The sequence below is a fragment of the Carassius gibelio genome, chromosome B23 (genome assembly GCF_023724105.1).
Source record: "Carassius gibelio isolate Cgi1373 ecotype wild population from Czech Republic chromosome B23, carGib1.2-hapl.c, whole genome shotgun sequence".
Lineage (NCBI taxonomy): Eukaryota > Metazoa > Chordata > Actinopteri > Cypriniformes > Cyprinidae > Carassius > Carassius gibelio.
Window position 1 is genome coordinate 16,511,331 of NC_068418.1, and position 18,856 is coordinate 16,530,186.

The window sequence follows — 18,856 nt, forward strand, 5'->3', positions numbered from 1 at the left end:
AAAACTTTGTTATGTCAAAATAAGACTACATAATCTGAGATTACATAATATGTGGGTGTTTTTAATGAGTAATCGGCTTTTATGTGTGTGTTTATTTTGTCCTCTAGTTGGGTAATGAGCAGTTTTAAATAACCTTTGACATTTACCTTACCCTAAATGACATTTTTGATTATTTTTAACTGTTTTGGTCTGTTTGCTGCTGTCAAGACACCTGTTAATAATATACAAATTCAACAATACCCAGATATTGTTAATTTTCTTGCAAAAAGGTTGACAAAAATAATAATAATGCTTGACAGTGTATTTCATGAAATTCACTCCCTTTAAGCTAAACATCCAGTCAGCCAAATACGCCTACACCAGTCTTACTGTCAAACGCTCTGAATAATACATCCTTGCTGGGACTGCATCTATCTTATGTTGTTTCAACAATTTCAACAAGTCAGAAAAAGCTTACTGTCTGGCTTGTGGATTTTTCTTTTTTGAACTTGGTGTAATCCAGTGACTACAATGGATTAATTTCACAGGGCAACAGATATGCCCAAACGCTACCTCATCCAAAACCCAGGCATTGTGGGAGTTCTGGGTTTGTCGAATCCTTGCATGTTTTAAACTAAACACAAACAGCACACACAGAGAACATTGTGTGATTTAGTTAAAGTAATATTACAGGTTATGTTATATTAATTATGCAGTATAATTTGGATTTTGAAACTGGCCGCATTCACTTCTATTGTAAGCACCTCACCGCAACCTCCGTTTCTGCATTTTTAAAGAAAACAAGGAACCAATCAAAATTATTTTATGTGGTAATCAAGATTATGCCACAAGCTGAACTGGCATTGAAACCAGAGTCGCAAGAAGCAAAACAAATCTCAGAAAGTACAACCAGATTCCAGCGGGCACTGTACACTCTTGATCTTATCCCAGCTCTGCCCAAACTGACCCAAAGAGAAACATTTTTTTGCAGTGAGATATAATTATGTGCAGGGCCCGTCTTTACTTGCGTCTGAGATTATATTTCAGCCTAAGAGCAGAGGAGATGATGTCACGGAGGAGGTAACGCATTCGCATGGTTTAAGTCACCAGGTGAATCCTATCACAGCAGCAATGACCTTTTCCAGTCTTTTGCTACGCAAAGAGCAAGCTGACCCCAGTGCTATCTGATCCAGCACTGAACACATCCTGGCCATTGTGCTGGGTATGAAAAGAAGAGCTGCATCAAATCCTACTGCTTTCTTCAGACTATTCTGCCAGCAAGTGAGACACAGCAGCGTGGCTTCTGGACATACGTCATCTTTAAGAGCGTTTTCGCGAGGTCTCCTTTCCTATGACTAATTCAGAGATAAAAATGGAACATTGCCCATTCAAAAAGATTAATTTGAGTATGCCTCAACTAAAAGGTCAGAAGGCTCTCATATTCACACCTTTTTGTTGCTTTGTTTTGATTCAGCTATTCACAGTATACTGTGTTGAAGCTTGTCACGAAACTTTAGTGGGCCTAAAACAAAAAAAAGACAGAAATATCAAGCCGTCTGGTTTGAATTTGCTATCACGCAAGAGGCTCATATCAGATAAACACAGTATGTCATTGAAGTGAAGCGATTATCTAAAAGCAGCATATATTTATGTTATCAAATGTCTAAGCATGATGTAAGAAGAGTGACATTAAGAGACGAATACTGTAAAGAGAGGTTTAATCGTCCAAAAGTGTCTTCACCAGCTTTTCATGTCTGTAAAAGATATTTTAAATGATATCTAATACCCTTTTGGAGGTCAAGACCACCATAACTAACAAAAACGAATATGAAAGGAGCCATTGTTTCCTGTACTATAGGTTTATATGCCTTTCTGCCTATTTATATGCGTGCTGTAGGCCCTATTTGTTTATCTGTGATGGGTATCTTTCCTCTCACTGAGGGGGTCTAGCTAATAAAATAACATTTAAAAAAAAACTGACTAGAAATATTACACTCCCTAACTTTACACCCTATACCACAATATAAAACAAAAGAAAAAATGCTGAAGTTACCAGTCATTGACTAAACCTTGACTAACTTGCACATTATCCAGTTACTACAGTGCTACTTAAAATAAACAAAACACACATGGACATGAAAAATTGTTTAGACTTTAAATTAATTTAAATCATTTTGATAACATTTTAGAATAGGTAACACCTAGTTGCTTATTAGCATGTATATTAATAGAATATTAGCCATGTATTAGTGCTAATTAAGAACATATTGATGCCTTATTCTACTTGACCTTATTCTACATCCCTAATCTTACCCAATACCTTAACCTAACTACTGCAGCAAATTAAGAATTTATTGAAAGAAATGTAATAGTTAAATTGTAATTGTAAGTGTTACCTATTCTAAAGTGTTACCATAATTTTAAGTAATCCACACCAAAAAAGGACCTCACAACAAGATCTACAACAATATTACAATATTAAAGTTTATATTAATAATACACAATCTCAGTTAGCCTATTTTTTCTGTGAACTATAGCTAGCCTAGATCATATACACTAACACTAGAAGTGGTTAAAAAACTTTCAGTTGTCCTAAAACCTTAAACCAAAATGCGTTCTTGTCTTAGGACAACTTCGATCAACTTTTTTGATCCACTTCAAATGTTGACAACTGTATTTAGTCAACATATTATTTAACGAAATTTGTTTCTCACGTTATACACCCGATGTTTGATCAGCGAACTTGGAGTAGGCTATCTGTCAAAATTGTTATGCTCACCATAAGTTAAAAATGAAGTCCTCAAAGCCGAAGAAAAACCACCTACATTTTTACTGCAGTTGGAAATGACCTATTCTAAAGTTACAGAAAAACCGATAGACAGAGAGATATTGCGGAGTGATACGCGAAACGATAAAGTAGCGCCGGTGTTCTGACGATTTTTGCTGCCGTCAAGATTTTGCCATCTCCCATTAAAACAGATGGTAGCGTAATTCGATAGCAAAAAGTGCTACCTATCAGATTTAGCTTCTAGCATGATATTAATAAGGTGTGAGGCTTCTGCAACCATCTGTTTTAATGCGAGGTAGCAAAATCTGACAGGGTAGCACAAATCGTCAGAACAGTATTTTCTTATTAACAATATCATAAAGATACACATAAATATTAGAACAAGAATAAAAAATATGACTAAACAAGTAAACATACAGTCATACAATCATTTTACAATCGTAAAAGTTACAACTTATGAATATTTCTATAAGATTGGACTCACACTTGTTGCTGTTGATTTGTCTCATTTGGCACTTTGAAGAACTTAAACTGCATGATGTAGATACAATTGCAATACAAAAACAAAATGTGACTACACATTTTTAATTTTCAATTTTTCGCACATCTCTGTTCTACCTTTGTAGCCTACTTAAGTTTATGATAAACTAGTATTTTTTTAATACTTTTAACAACTGCAGCTGGTGCATATAAAATGGAAGTGACACAGTGGATCATATCATGGACAACCAAGTTAATGTCATGATGACTGCTACTGTGTTTTTGTTATAAAATAATATAAAATAAGTGTTGCAGTGCTTCAAAACGAGTAACTTTTCACCACAACAAGAGTATGTCTCCAGGTTTTTGAGCAAAGTTACATTCCTCTACAATCTGCATCAACTCCCACCCTGTTGTCTCATTTGAAGATGATTGCTAGGTTTAGGATTTTGTCAAAGAAACAAAAGGAGTGAACAGTGCACATATAAATCTATTTCTGATAAGGAATGTATCAGCTCAGCAGCTTGTGAGATCATTTAAATTGCAAGGATGTTTAGCGTGCCCAAATGACTGGTGGAAAGTGGACACTTATCAGAAAAAGAAAAGCCAACCCCGGTATTTTCAGCATTCTTAACATTTTCCTTCTCTTTCTAATTTGGTCTTTTGGAGCCCAGTCAGTGTGGTTCATGCCCATAGAATTACAGAGAGCTGGAAAGATGAAGGACAGTACAAACACGTGTCGGGAAGAGACGTTTTTGCAATTCATTCCTGCACCTGCATACACACAAATATCCCAGCATGCACCATAAGTACAAAATAATAAAAAGCATTTATGTATAACTGGAAAACTATAGTGGTCCTAAGCGAATACTTCTCATATTTTTGTACTCTAATTATCATGAGTAAAGGCTTAGAGAGAAAATACAAAACAGATCTTTCTAAAATGATCTGATGTGTTTATAAAAATACCATCTAAGTATCTAAGTATCATATCACATGTACTCGGCGCCGACATATGGCCTCAATAAAGCAGTCAAAAACCCTCCCAGCAATTTGAATGAATTAGATATTTGCATGCCTGTTCTTGTTGCAATGTCCTCCAACTGTGGGTTTTACTACATACCAAACTTCCTACTGTTAACTTTGCCGTCGGCCTGGTTTCTAACTGGACGTGAACACTATAGATGCTTCTTCTACTTTCCTTTCATTATTTTGGGCCCTCCAGATTCATACTTCCTGCAAATGCATCACTGCTTTGCCGGGAGTGGGTGTCAATTAACATTCCTGGTCTTGGTCTGTCATGGCAATGTAAATCTTATATACTTCACCTCCTTTTTTTCCATGAACACACCCCTGTTCCCACCGGGATGAAAAGAAAGATGAGGAGAGCGATAGGTCTTTGAGGGCTTTGGCATAACCTGTCTGCAACTTGCCCTTCATTTTGTCTTTCAGATTTATAGGTAGTGCAAAGTTTACTAGATTTACACGCAGCTCAATCTCAAGCTCAAAGAATATGGGATCTTTCATTTAAGTACATTTCAAAATATGTATATATTCTCTGATTAAACCTCACATAAAAACCACAGGTTTGAAGCAAGATAGTATTCCTGCATAATGTGCACTGATGGATGGGGATGGAATACATTTGGATCATTAGATAAATGAAGACTGTTTTCCCTATGATGTGTCTTCCAGCTCACAGCGTTCACATATTTCCTGATCTTCACGGGTCATGCCAGCATGACCACAAACACTGCCCCTGGGAATTCCAGGAATTCCCTGTGGAACATCATGCGGGTTTGTGAATATGATTTTGTACAGGATCAGGCAAATCAAACCAAGGACTGGTCAGAACACAAAATTCCTCATTCCCACTCTCTATCACACACACACCTACATAGTGTACAAATACACAAAAATTTATTCTTAAACTTTTATATTCATCTTGCTTACTAAACCTTGCTAACTTTTTGGAAACTAGCAAAACATTTACATAATTGCATCTATAAAAGTAATGTCCTTTTCACTCAAAAATGAAAATTCTGTCATATATTATACACACAATCATGTTGCTCCAAACCATTTAGGTTTCCATTGACATCTATTGTATGTACCAAAAAACAAGTGAGCAAATGAAGACAGAATTTTCTGGCTTCTTGGTATTACTATGTCTCTTTTTACAGCAATACAGTTCTCAAGATTGAAAAGAATTAGCATTCATTTAGGGATGTGCTTGACCTCAAGAAAAACACTAGATATATTGCTTGTCTTTTTTAGGTTCACTGTATAACAGCACAAAAGGCTGTAATGAATTTTAAGCCAAAACCCAGAATAAACCATTAGATGAAAATACAGATGTAATCAGTATCACAATACTGCCACCGAGTGTCTGTTACGGACAATAACACCGTAGGACACTGATCTCCAACTAAACGTTAAACTTGATTTCATGCGTTTCTAATTTCAAAGACACTCTTAAAATGATCAAATATGTTAACCAACACCAGTGAGCAATATGATATAAACTATATATGATAGTTTATGATAGTGAATGGAAATCAGAGAAAAGCCAAAGAACAACAAAAAACAGCAACAGGCAGAGAGTGAATGACCATTTAATGATCTGCAAAGGTGTTAGCAAACAAAATTTATTTTACATCTTCAAATGTCCTCATAGAGGAACTGCAAAATACACTCAAAATGACGAAATTAGATAAACCAGACAAAATTTTAAGATCAGCATATCTGTATCCATTTACTTTCTTTTGGTATTCTGATATTTTACATTTGTATACCAAAAATGTAAGTGCCTTCAAAATTACCATGAGAGAGTTTGTAGTAACCCAATGAAACTGCAAAACTAAGACTCATGGTTTACTTTCTGCATCGGTTTTCTTTACATACTTTTGTTTTGTCTTACAAAACAAAATAATGACCCTGACAAAACAAAGACAGAGAAAAAGAAGCAACACAAAATGAAAAATGATTATTTACAGCTTGGCTCAAGGAGACATCAATCAAGAAAAGAGACCAAAAAAGCCAGCCTCTATCATGTCTCCTGACAGATTTTTTTTTCTTCTCCCTTTACAAGGTATATTTACCACTTGCATTGCACTGTTCTTGTTGGACATTCAGAGGTATGTTTAAAAAAAAATAAAAATAAAAAAAATAAAAAGAAAGAAACAGTGGAAAACAGAATTTAACACTTAGTTCGGAGGTCCTAAGGGCAGTATCAACAGTAAAGATACCCCACAATAGTCACTGACATGAAAAAACAAAAAACAATGGTAGAAATAGAGGTAGGGGACAAAAAACATAAAACAAGGCAATGTAAAAGCAGGCCTTAAAGATCAAGTGACAAATACAAAGTCAAGTATCAAAATAAAACTTGAACCTCAATTCATTTAGTTTTCTCCATTTAAAAATTATGGCACAGGATTGATTTCAAAAACGTCAACAGAACAAAAATCTGAAATGATACTCAAGTGGTAACTGACAGTTCACTTTGACGGTTGACTGCAAGAAGCTGTCAATCTTGTTATGCTTGTCAACTGTTTCGAAAGACATTAAATATACATCATATTTACAACCAGGCCTTCACCCGATTCATTTTGCAAGTATTAAGAGGAAAGCAAAAAAAAGTATTCATACAATCCCCAATTGAGGCATCAAGTGTAAACTGTTCAACTCACAATTCTCCCACATTTTGTCCCTTTGGGAGATAACAAGGACTATATTGAGAGCCACTTATACAAATAACATGGAAGTAACTTGTTTACTTATGATTGAAAAGTAGCTGCTTTATATTACATTATTATTTATTATTCTTTGTTTTTATAAAATGTGTCAAAGGAATTCAATTGAATTACTTTGACTAGACAACATTTTTAGTCTACCACAAAAATGGCTGGTGAATGAAGCATGTCCAAGTAATAAAGTAAAATTACAATTTCAATAACCAAATTTGTACAATCTTGTTTTGTTTTTTTTTGATTTTCATAACATAGTGCAATGGTTGGTCTGATTATTCTTCAGAAAAGAAATCTTAAATCAATACAAAGTTTCTTAACCACATGTAATAATCCCAAAGATCTTCAGTGTTTTAAAATCCATAGATAGAAATCTCCAAAAGAAGAAAAAGGAAAAGAAAAAAAGATCAGAGAATTGATCATTGTAAATAGCTCCATTTTACCTCTGTGTACTATACGGTGATACACAGTTAAACAGTTAAACGCATACGGGAATGAGTCAATGGATTAAAAGGCTGGTGAAAGAACAAACAAACAAAAAGAGTGAATACATGGCCAAAAAGGAGTGAACTTGACTAACATTGAGGTGCCTTCCAGAGTACAAAAAAAAAAAAAAAAAAACTGTTAAGTCCCAAAGGCTGGGGTTGGCATGTTGGTGTGGGAAGCTAGGATTTCCATCTCCCTCTTATACAGAAGCTATAACAATCATGAGATGGGGAGAGATACTGGAGATGCTATTGAGAAGGTCTGGAGCAAGATGAGTCAAGTGGCTTTCAGAAAACTCGCAAGGAGGGAAAATCTGGACAACGTAGGCTGGCTACAAAGAAGAAAATTATTTGTTAGAGGAATGTTCTTTTAGGTCAGCAGATGGCTAATTATTATTATTATTTTTTCATATATGGAAGCATGTAATGTTTAATTATTGGTTAGGCATCAGCATCTTGCCAAGCTATTTTTTCCAGAAAAACTACTGCACATGATTATAACAGTCACTGTAATTTTCATTCTTGAGAGGACTAACCTCATTTGAGCCTGGGTTTGGGACATTGATAATTCCAGCAGCTTGTTTTGCTTGCAGGTAAGTGATGAAACCAGTTTTAAGAGCATGGGTCTGGTTGTGGACATCCTCTTGGTCCAGTCCACAAGGCAATGCCAACAGAAGGCAGTATTCATTTTCAGCCTAGGAAAAGAAGTTTTTCCTTTAAATCCCCATTACAGTCCTGACATTTCAGTTGATTTTGTTTAGCTTAGTTTTAATAGATATGGATATGCTTACAGTCATACGTCTTGCAACTCCCTCAAGTTGTGAGGCCTCCAAGCGCATTCTCTGGGCAATGCGAAGAAAGGCACCTCCTTCTGGTGGCGGCAGTGAACAGTGAGCCAGAACACTGTTACCAGACACAAAGTGAAGCTGTACTGCTGCAGTGTCATTCTTAAGTGCCAGGTGACCTTGCCAAATAATTGGGTATTTCTGCTTAAAGGAAGACAAAAACAATGTTTTCTATTGAATTTCTGATGGAATTTAAAAACAAACAGAAGTAATAATTTAAAAAAAAAGTTAACAAACCGTTAACAACTGCACCATATCAATGGACTGAAGTCCTGTGTGGTCAGGTTTAAAGTCTGATCGCATCTGAGAAATGGCTGAGGATGGTGGTGGCGTCTGGTTAGGTCCTTGAGGTCCCTTCTGCATGGTGATGGGCAACTCCAATTTGGGTGTTATAGTCACTGGAGAAGTGTAAGAGGGGGAGCCAGTCTCACCCTGAACCCGTGATATGTGAGACAAATCTACGGAGCATTGGTGTCGAATGTGAGAACCGTCAAGTTTTGATTCGCCAAAACTTCCCACGGACTCAATGGAGGAGACAGAGGTAGCCTTGTGTCTCTGACTTTGATCAACTTGGGAGACCTGATGAAGAATGTACATCTTAAAACAAGACAAGACACACACACATAAAAAAAAAAAAAAAACTTTCTTGGCTAATGACTGTTAAATTATGATTGTAGAGCACAACAACTCTCACCTGTGATGCAGCTACTCCACGATTAGCCAAGTTAATTCCAATTACTGAATGACTTGGATACTGAGGATGGAAGCCACGCATTTCTCTGTAGTATTCAGACATGGAGTTTGCATTTCCAGGATGAATCAACTGAACTCCTTGAGAAGATACCATCACAGAGCCAGGTGGGTGTCCTATTATCCTATTGTCAGAGTGAGAGGACATCTTAAGCTCCATTGCTTTTGGTGCATCCCTCACAGTCTGTGAAGGGTTCTTTACCCCAGGGGAGACTTTAGAAGAAGCAGATGATACGTGTGAAGTTGACTGCATTGCCTCTGGTGTTCGAGTTTGGCGACTTTCAACAACACCTGGATGGTCAGTCAAACGCTGGTGCACAAGTAGACGCACATCTCTGGCGTACTGACCTAGACACAATGCTCTGTGATGAAGATTTTTGATTTCGGGCTGCATTACTATGCTTTTCAGTTGTAACTGTGGTGCAGAAGCTCTACGAAGTCCTTGAGGGAGACTCTGTAGATCATCATTGCTTGGCCCAACAACTTGACCATCAACAGATGAACCTGCATGTGACTTCAGTACAACATCTCTGATCACTGCAGGCTGAGGAGTTGTGGAGCGCTGTGGAGGTGCAGATCGAGGTGATAACAGATTTTCTGAATGGATTCCACAACCTATTCCAGATAATGATGGAGTACTGGCTCTAACATCTCCTTGGGAAAAATGACCCATAGGTACAGAATGGGTGACACTATGAGGGGTCATGATCACCGACTGCTCAACATGGTGTATATTTGACACATACTGAGATATAGGACCAGCTGGTCCCAAAACAACAGAGCTGGTAGGAGGACAAACTTTTGTTAAGGGTGATGTGGAATGGCCTGATGCCCTCGGAGAATGTGAATCTTGCCTGGGTTGTGAGAACACTCTTTCATGTGCAGCATTTGGACTTAAGATGTGATTGCCTGCCAAAGATGGGTGGTGTGGGCTTAAAACTGGTTTAACATTGAAGGTCTGTGATGGTTTGATCTCAGCTTTCATCGAAACAGTTTCAGTTGCTCCATTTTTCTTAATATTCTGCTGCTGTGTAATTGACTGACCATACCTCAGAAACTGAGAATGGCTTGTGGATTGGTGGAAGGTTTTCACAGAACCTCCTTGTTGAACAGTGTAGTAGGATGGTTCAGATTTTTCAGAGCTAGGACTTTCCTGATTAATTGAAGAAATAACAGGCTGAGCACTGAATTTTTGGCCAGCTAATAGTACCCCTGTATGTCCATAACATGTAGATGTATGTGATCCTTTTGGGGTAGAGGAGTGAGATGGTGGTTCTTGTTTTATCTGCGATTTTGTTACAGACTGCTGAAACTCTATATCCATGGCACTAGCTGGTGGGATTTGACTTATTTTAGCAATGATTCGCTGTGGTCCCTCTGTCTTTTGTCCAGAATAACTCAAAACTACCACACCTTCAGATGTATTGACCCTCAAACCAGTACTTAACCCTGTGTTACAATGTGTGCCTTCAACAACAGGGCGCCCAACACTTCCGCCATCATCAGAGGGGTTAAGCTCATGATACCTGCTATTTTCATTCAAGCCTGTACGATACTTCTGCTTGGGTAAGGACATACCAGGGCTACGGTTGCTTAACGAGATGTGAGGAGTGTCCTCCAAATCAAAGGGCATAGGGATCCGACTAATGACTGAAGTAGCGCTGGAAGTTATAGCCAGTTTCTCCTTTAGGAATTGTGGTGACTCACATTGTTGCAGAGTAGGTGGCTGGGTTGGTGCTGTAGGGGGTACAAGTTGAGTTACAGGGCTTGGTCTGTCTTCGGGTTGAGAAGTTTTATAATCAGACATCCGTGGATCTGCTAATGTGGTAGTGAACTGCATACTTGGGACTGCATTGCTATTTGTAGCAGACACATACTTCGGTTCCATTAGAATCTTTCGCAGTGTACTGGAGCTTGGGTCAATATCAGAGGCCTTTGTGTCAGGAGGCATGGGGGGATTTGGTGGGGGTCCCCCAACTCCTGCTGTAGACAGTGCCACACTAACTTGTGGTTTTGGTGGAATTCCTTTCTGCTCTGTTCTAGTGTTCCACTCAGGGGTCATGAGAGGAGTCTTGGATAATGCAGGTGAATTCAGGCAAGTTGTAGGTGAAGTAAGTGCAGGTGCTACTGGTTCAGAATATGTCCATTTTGTCCTTAAATAAGAAGGACTTTTATTCCCAGAGTGGAAGGCAGATTCTTGAGGTTCAGGCTGGTCAACAGCAGGCTGTTCTGCCTCTTTTGGTGTGTCACAAGTCACTGTAGCTGTAGCTTCATGTTTACATGCAGCAGCAACAGTAACTACAGCTGCTGCAGCTGCTGATGTTGCGGCCTTAGGGTTGGCAGTTTGAATCTCTTCTGGGATAGATTCTGGAAGTTTGACAATGATGGATTTAGGTTCCAGCTCTGCATCATCAGCGAGATCTAATTTTCTGTTCAAAGAAACCTTCCGTCCTCTGGATTTCTTTGGTGTTTTTGGTTGTGCTCTTCCTCCTTTTTTGGCTGCCTCTGATAATGGAGACTCTGTGAGTGAAGTATCAGTGTTACTTGTTTGAGACATTTTATAATCTGGAATCAGAACACTACCTTGTTCAGATTCTACAATATTCTTTACAGTCAAGTCTGTCTCAGGTCCAATAGCCTCACTTGACACTGGCAAAACTTCCCCTGGTGTGGGAAGGAGACCTGTGTATGTTGTTGGAGCAGAGAATCCATCTGCATCACCTGATATATCCTCAGAAGTAATGGAATCAATTGCAGCAGCTAGTTCAGTTTCACTTGCTGGATTGGCAGGCTTTTCTACTTCTGCATCAACTGTAGGTTGTACTATAACTGGTGATGTTAGGGTAGTTGGTTCAGCACGAGGCTCTTTGTTTGGTGTTGAATGCTGTTCATCTATAAGACTTGAAATATTTTCCACCGCCCTTTCCAGTTCCATTTGACGGGCAAGCAAGGCAGCCACAGGATCAGTAGGAGGCTCCATTTCTAAAAGAGTCTCCTCCTTTTCCTCAGGACTGTGAACATCTTCCTCTTTGTGGTAAATTGGGATTTTTAACTCTTCTTTTACTATCGGTGTGGTTTTGGTTTTCAAAGACTCTTCCAAACGTACAGCTTTTTCATCACCTGAATGTAGGGCATCCTTAAATCTATCCACAGTGATATTAACAACATTCACAGAATTATCATCAGACATCAATTTGGTGTTCTGTGTTGACCTTGATGCCTTGAATTTCTGATCTAATGCCTCTGTTTTTTCTACAGAAGTGATTTCTATATTGTTATCTGTTGATTTTTCTTCAGAAGGATGTGCAAGTCCCTTTTCTCTTTTAGATATGTTATGTTGTTTAGTATCTTGTGACAACTGTCCAACTTGCATTGAAGTTTGATCTTTGGATTCATTCTGGTGATCTAGGGCAGGTGACACATCAAGCACTGCTGTTTCTGACTGAATGGGTTCTGGGCTACCTGAAATTTTGTCCAATTTCAATGTTTTTCTAATTTGCCCTGCTCTTATTGGTGAAGACTGCCCCTTTTGGGATCGTGGAGAGTGCCAAGTCTCTGCTGTTTTAGATACTCCTCCACTACTTGTTGACTCCTTATTTTCAATATCTTCACTCTCAGAATTTTTTGTCTGATCTCCATGAACTGGAGACATATCATCAGCTCTTTTGCGAGTCTTGGGTGGACGACCTCTCTTGCCAGGTGTGGTTACCATATGTTGTGTTGCAGCCTCCTTATCGCTACAGCGTTTACGGGTTGAACGAGGAGGTTCTGTAATTTCTTTTCCTGGTTGTTGAGAAGCCTCATCCTCATGGGGTGTTGCATAGACCGATCGTACATTCCGTCGCTGCCGTGTTTTGCCATGGCTTGTGTTTGATTCAAGGCCCTGCTCTGAATCTGTTGCATGAACTGGAGACTTTGCCGAATTTTTGGGGTCAGCAATGAGTGTTGTAGTGTCTCCTCTGGGAGATGAGGATCTTTTCAGCTTTTCTTTATCAATGCGTTCACTCTTTCGCATAGCTGGTTTCTCATTAGCAATCTGAGGGATTGGTGTTGGTGTGAGAGTTTTTACCTTTTTACTTTTGAGTTGTTTACGTGGTGGCTGTACCTGTTCAACCCGAGGTTCTGTTTCTGGCAGCTCCACATCCAGTGCAACCTTGTGAAGAGAAACATTAACAGGTTCTGTTTTTGCTTCTGGAAGTTCTGCAATTTCTTGAGGTTGACTGGGCTTTGAAAAGGTTACAGAAGATGCCTGAAAAGGATCACATTCTGGCTCAATATTGCTTAGAGATGCACCAGGAGTAGGAGGTTTGACATCAATATCCTGCCCAACAGTTCGGTTTACAGCTCTTATGGACTCGCTCAGCTTTTTATTAAGTTCTTTGACAGTTGCATCTTTCTTTATCATGGGTTCAGTGGGCATAGCACTCACTGTAACAGCTGTGTTCTCCTCCTTTAGGCTAATTGATTGCAAAGAATCTACTGGAGCATCTTCAGACTGGTCATTCACTATTTCTGGACCATCTTTGCTGGTTAATGTAGAGAGCAAAACTAGCTTGTCATGCGGCACAGAAGTTTCTGATACTTTAGACAGAGACATTGGTGATGTTGTAGCTGTATTATGAATAACTGTTAACTCTTGGGAAATTTCTGATACATTGGGGGAAGGCCCAAACTCTTCATCCAATGTCTTTTCCTCCTCCTCCTCAGTAAGACTAAAGCTTTCTGAAACTGGCAGTTGTTGGCTCTTATCTCTTTGCTGAAGTTCTAAGAAACGGTTATGAAAAAGTACTCTTGGTTCTTGAGAGAGGTCTGATCCTCCTACTCCAACTTGTTCCCCTTGGGAATCACTTGTAATACTATCTCTTCCAACTCTAACATCAGGGTCATTATTTTTCCGCTCAAGGTGCTGAAGTCGTCTTGAGTCCTGTTCAAAGATAGAGCTATGAAGGAAGCGTGAAGCAAAGAGCTCTCGTCGTTCTTGTACATCAGGTTTGGCATCCTTCATTTTATCATCAAGCTTTCCATCAGAACCAGAGCGAATTTTCTTTTTTTTCATGTACCAAGAAGGAATAGGTCTTAGAGTGGGTTCAGACTTCTCTTTGTCTGTGCTATTCTGAAAGCTTTTGAATTTTGAGGTATGACCAAGAAAAGACCAATTTTCTTCCCTAGATGAAGACAGTGACTTAGCACGCTCAAGCAAAGCTTTGGTGTCTGGTGTTATGGTCTTATCCAATGCAAATTCATAGAACTTATTCTTTTCAAGTGACTCAGAAAACTTCACATCTGAAAGCCTCTTTTCATGCTCTCTTTTGAAAGCGTTTGGCTTTAGTGAAAGGTGTCTGCTTTCTTCATCAGAGTCTGACTGAACCTCCCCGGGTTCTAATTCACATTCAGGACGTTTTTGGATACTTTCCCATTTAACAATGCTTGTGGGGAAGCTAATTTCTTCTCTCAATGTGCCCTGCCTAATTTTGCTTTCCCAACAGAACTCGTCTTCTGTGACTGAAGTTTTCACTTTCAAAATCTCTGCATGCGATGAAAGCCCTTGGCGCACTGCATTGCCAATATTGTATTTTGATACATCAAAATGGAAACAATTTTTATTTATTGCCACAGGTGAATCTGGTTCTTTTTCCAGCAACTGTGATGCATCCTCAGCAAGGGGTGTCCCTGGAAGTGAAGCAAGTCTCCTTTCAGGTTCATCATTTATCGGTCTGAACCTCTTATAATCTTTTTGTCGTTTAGTGCCAAAATCAAATTCAAATGGTCCCAACTTCTTTCGCTTGCTGGGTGGTGAATCGTTAGTTAAATCTTGTTTTCCTTTCTCATGCACATGACTTTGATGCTCAGAGTCCTCTGCATCAGTGCTGGGTGTGCTTTCGGTTTTATTTGATTTATCATACTTTGGCAATTGCTGCTGTAGGTGACGGATATGCTCCATTTGTTTTCTGCAACTCTGTGAGTGATCAATGTCTGAGATGAAACTTTCTTTACTTTCAGAATCTCTTTCTAGCATTGGGGAGAGTACATGGTAGCTAGCTAAGTGCTGCTGTTCTTGATCTCTTGAAAATTCCATATCTACACTTCCATCATCAGAGACTGCAAGACTTGGTTGACTTTGAGCCCCAACAGTACCTGTCTTTTGATCAAGGCTATCTAAGGGATCTGTTGCCTCCTCGGTTGGTTCCCCAAGTGGAGCCTGAAGGTCTAGACTGAGGCCTACTGACATTACAGTGTCTAGCTCTTCTTTTGTAGTATTAACAGTAACCATCCTCTCTAGCTTAATTTTTTCTCTCTTATATGCTTCTTTTCTTTGCATCTTTTTATCATAATAAATGTCTTTCAATGATTCATCAATAATTCTCCGTAACCGCACTTCATCCTCCTCCTCACTTCTTTTCCTTAAATTGTCAGCCTTTCCAGAAGTTTCATCAAAGCGCCTCTTCCGTGCAGCCAAGCAGTCGGCATCTACAGAAGAGCTGGTGTCAAATGCAAAATCAGTTTTTAAGCATTTTTTGTTTTTCACATTGCCCTCTTTATCAACAACCTCAACTTTACTAGCCAAGCCTTTCTCCTTGAGATGTTTTCCATGCTTAAAAAAATCTTGAGCCTGAGTTTCTATGCGGAATGGAATACTCTTGTGATCAGCAGAGGGCGGAGTGTTTGGGGACCGAACAGGGTCACTCCCAACCTTTGTTTTTTGTTTCTCACTGAGGATACAGTCTATTAACTTCACTTCCTTCTCCTTTACTCTTGTCAGCTGGACAACACAAGGTGGCAGATCAAGTTTTCCTTTTCCAGGGTAGTCTTTGATCAATGATTTGCTGGATTTACCTCCCATAATTAAGATATCCTCTGGGCTGGTATCCCTGTCAAGTTCAATGTCTGGCTCTGATGATGGAATAGTAGGTGATACAAGTTTACATTTTCTCACCTTTTGCTTTTCAGTCCTGTCCTTGTCTCCTTTCTCCTTACGTCCAGCACGTCGATCTTTTTCTCCTCCATTTCCACGCTCTTCCTCAAAAATTGATTGGTCTTTCTCTGATTTATCACTCCTATTGTGCCTCTCCAAACAAATTTTATCCGGCTTTTCAAATCTTGGTGGAGAAAGTGAGCTGCAGCTGCCACTTCGCTCAGATGAGCGGCTGTAAACAAGATGTTCAGAGTCACTGGGAGGACATTCAGAAAGGGATGGGGAGACAGCAGGACTAGCAGGACGACGTGGATGGGATGGGGTTTGATTGTGTTCAATTGTTCGTCGACTGTGGTCTCGTTCACGATCCGTTTCAAATCGCTCTCTTTCCCTTTCACGCTCTCTTTGTAAGTAACTGTACTTACGAATATCCTGCTCATATGGGTCTCTATAATCCCTGTATTCATGGGGGTCATCATAGTATCGTGGGTCATAATAATCTCCCTGATAAGAATCCCATTCTGAATACAACTCTCGACTTCTGGCAGGATATTTTCGACGTGGATCCTCTGTGTAGGAACCTGGGGTTCGCACATTCTCATAGTATGCCCGTTCAGCTGTGAACTCGTGATATGGTGGCCGGCGCTCCTCTCTGTAAAAAACAAACAAAATTAATAATAATAAAAAAAGGATGATTCTACAAAATAAATGAGGTGTTAGCATACAACATCTCACCTTCGTTCATTTATGATTTCATAGAATTCTCTTATGTCTTGTCCAGATGCCTGCATTGAACGGTAAAAAGCCATCTGGCTTTCCTGGTTGGCAAAGTCAACCTACAAACAAATTTAATTAACAGTGTTAGACAAACAAACAGTTGGTTTGTCAGTGGGACACGTCAAATTATATTACAGACCTTTATTTTATTTCCTCCAATTTTCCAACCCTTTGTTTCCTTGACAGCGGCCTGTGCATACTCTATATTATTATACAAGACGAGGGCCATTCCATTCAGTCGGTCGAACACAACCTAAATTAATAAAAAAAAAAAATAATAATAATCTATAGAGATCAAATGAACTTCAAAATGCAATGCATTTATTCTAACGAAGAAAGGGAACAGAACAATAATAAATACATTTAAATAATGAAATCACCTTTACAACATGTCCATAACGACAAAAGTGCCTTGTGAGATACTGTTCAGTAATACTGGAGGACAAGCCGTCCAACCATACACATGTTGTAGGCATACTTTTGCCGAAACCAAGCTGAAGGAAAGAAAAATTCACATCTAGTCAACCAATGTCCTGTGTAATCTATAAATTTTAATTCCGATGAGAACAATTTTGTAAAAAAAATTTTTACAATTGTAAATACTCTTTTTTTTTTTTTTTATGTTTGTATTAAATGAGGATTGGCTGTTACCTATATGTAATACTCCAATATTAATAAAATGTTCTCATCCTCACCTTTAACCTGTTGTTTCCAAGATATTCACCATCCATTTTCTTAATTGCTTTACAGACACTTGCTATGTCACAATACTGGAGAAAGGCATATTGTGGGGAACCATTTACCTTTTTTATATCGATATCCTGGTAAAAACAGAATATGTACATAAATATGCAGAGTTAATACAGTGACTGTTTTAGCACACTTTCAAATGTCTACTTACAACAATCTCTCCAAAATGCTGAAATATGTTAAGCAGGTCATGATAAGTTGTGGTTTTCTCCAAATTTCCTATGAATAATGTCCTTGTAGCTTTGGGATGAAACTCATCTATACGTTCATCCAAAGGTCGGAACTCATTCTCACTCTCTGTTTCTATTGAGGAATAGATTAGAGAACAATATTGGATCAAATGCTGCTTCTAAATGTAATAACAGAAAAGGATTCTGTACAAAATGGGAGGAACCTACCTGGGCCATGCCAAGCAGTGACATCAATTTGCATGCCAAAAAACAGCTTCCCTTTAGATGCACTTAGAGCTTTTTCTTGGTCCTCTTGCTGGCGAAAGAACACTAATCCATATCGTTCCTCAGAGGCACCATGGATTTGAACTGATGTGACTTTACCATGTTTCTTAAATTCATGGAAAAGGCCATCCTTCAGGCTTGTATCTAAAATTGATAGGGGGAGCATAATCACATTAATTTAGATGCTGTCTCGCCAAAGTGCGTTCCAATTAGGGATGTTCATTTTAACCTGTTTTTGAATTTTGACCAATTAATACAAAATTAGTTAAACGGTTTAAAAAGTAATTTATTTATCTTCAGTAATTTATAAAAATATTTAAAAATGTTTTCTGCATCCTTAAAATATGCTATGCGTATATAAATAAAAAAAAGTTTTCTTAGAGAAAAAAAAAAAACATAAGTTGCGTATAATAATAATAATTTGCATTTTATTATTTCATTCAGAAATAGGTCAAAAGGCAACGCAAAATGTTAACAAACATTATAATAAACTGTAAAGAACTAGAATTAAAAATGGGCCTTTCAGAAGTTATAGCAATATAAACAAGCCAAAATGAATTAATTTAGGCTAAAACATAACTGAAACCGACGCTGACTCTGTCATTTGACACTAAAATCAAATGATTCCGTATCCGTGATGTATTTGAATGCGAAATTATTATCTATTATAGCCAACTTCACTCAGGTTCCAATATCCATGTAAAACAAAATGTTTTGCATAACATCACGGCGATACGGTGATAACACAGATACAGTGATATGGCACAGACTTTACAAAATATTTAAACTGAGCAGAGTGTTTGTGTTTTTCCATATGTTTAACTGACTGTATTTTATGATGATAATGAACAGGCTGCATTGTCAAGGTAGCAAAGCTTAACTGGG

The 18,856-nt window shown here is 38.4% G+C and overlaps 1 protein-coding gene across 2 annotated transcripts in view; it reads right to left on the reverse strand.

The window, feature by feature from the left end:
• Positions 1–5,846: 5,846 nt before the first annotated feature.
• The window catches only part of spen (spen family transcriptional repressor), a 31,658-nt gene continuing 18,648 nt past the window's right edge, over positions 5,847–18,856 (reverse strand). For both annotated transcript variants that reach the window (XM_052594840.1, XM_052594839.1), the window contains exons 5-15: positions 17,915–18,115; positions 17,668–17,819; positions 17,462–17,587; positions 17,147–17,260; positions 16,906–17,019; positions 16,725–16,825; positions 9,021–16,641; positions 8,564–8,905; positions 8,273–8,467; positions 8,018–8,176; positions 5,847–7,813 (exon numbers count right to left, since the gene is read on the reverse strand). In XM_052594840.1, the coding sequence (XP_052450800.1) occupies positions 7,682–7,813; positions 8,018–8,176; positions 8,273–8,467; positions 8,564–8,905; positions 9,021–16,641; positions 16,725–16,825; positions 16,906–17,019; positions 17,147–17,260; positions 17,462–17,587; positions 17,668–17,819; positions 17,915–18,115 (9,257 nt within the window). In that variant the 3' untranslated portion in view covers positions 5,847–7,681. The remainder of the gene's footprint in view (positions 7,814–8,017; positions 8,177–8,272; positions 8,468–8,563; positions 8,906–9,020; positions 16,642–16,724; positions 16,826–16,905; positions 17,020–17,146; positions 17,261–17,461; positions 17,588–17,667; positions 17,820–17,914; positions 18,116–18,856) is intronic.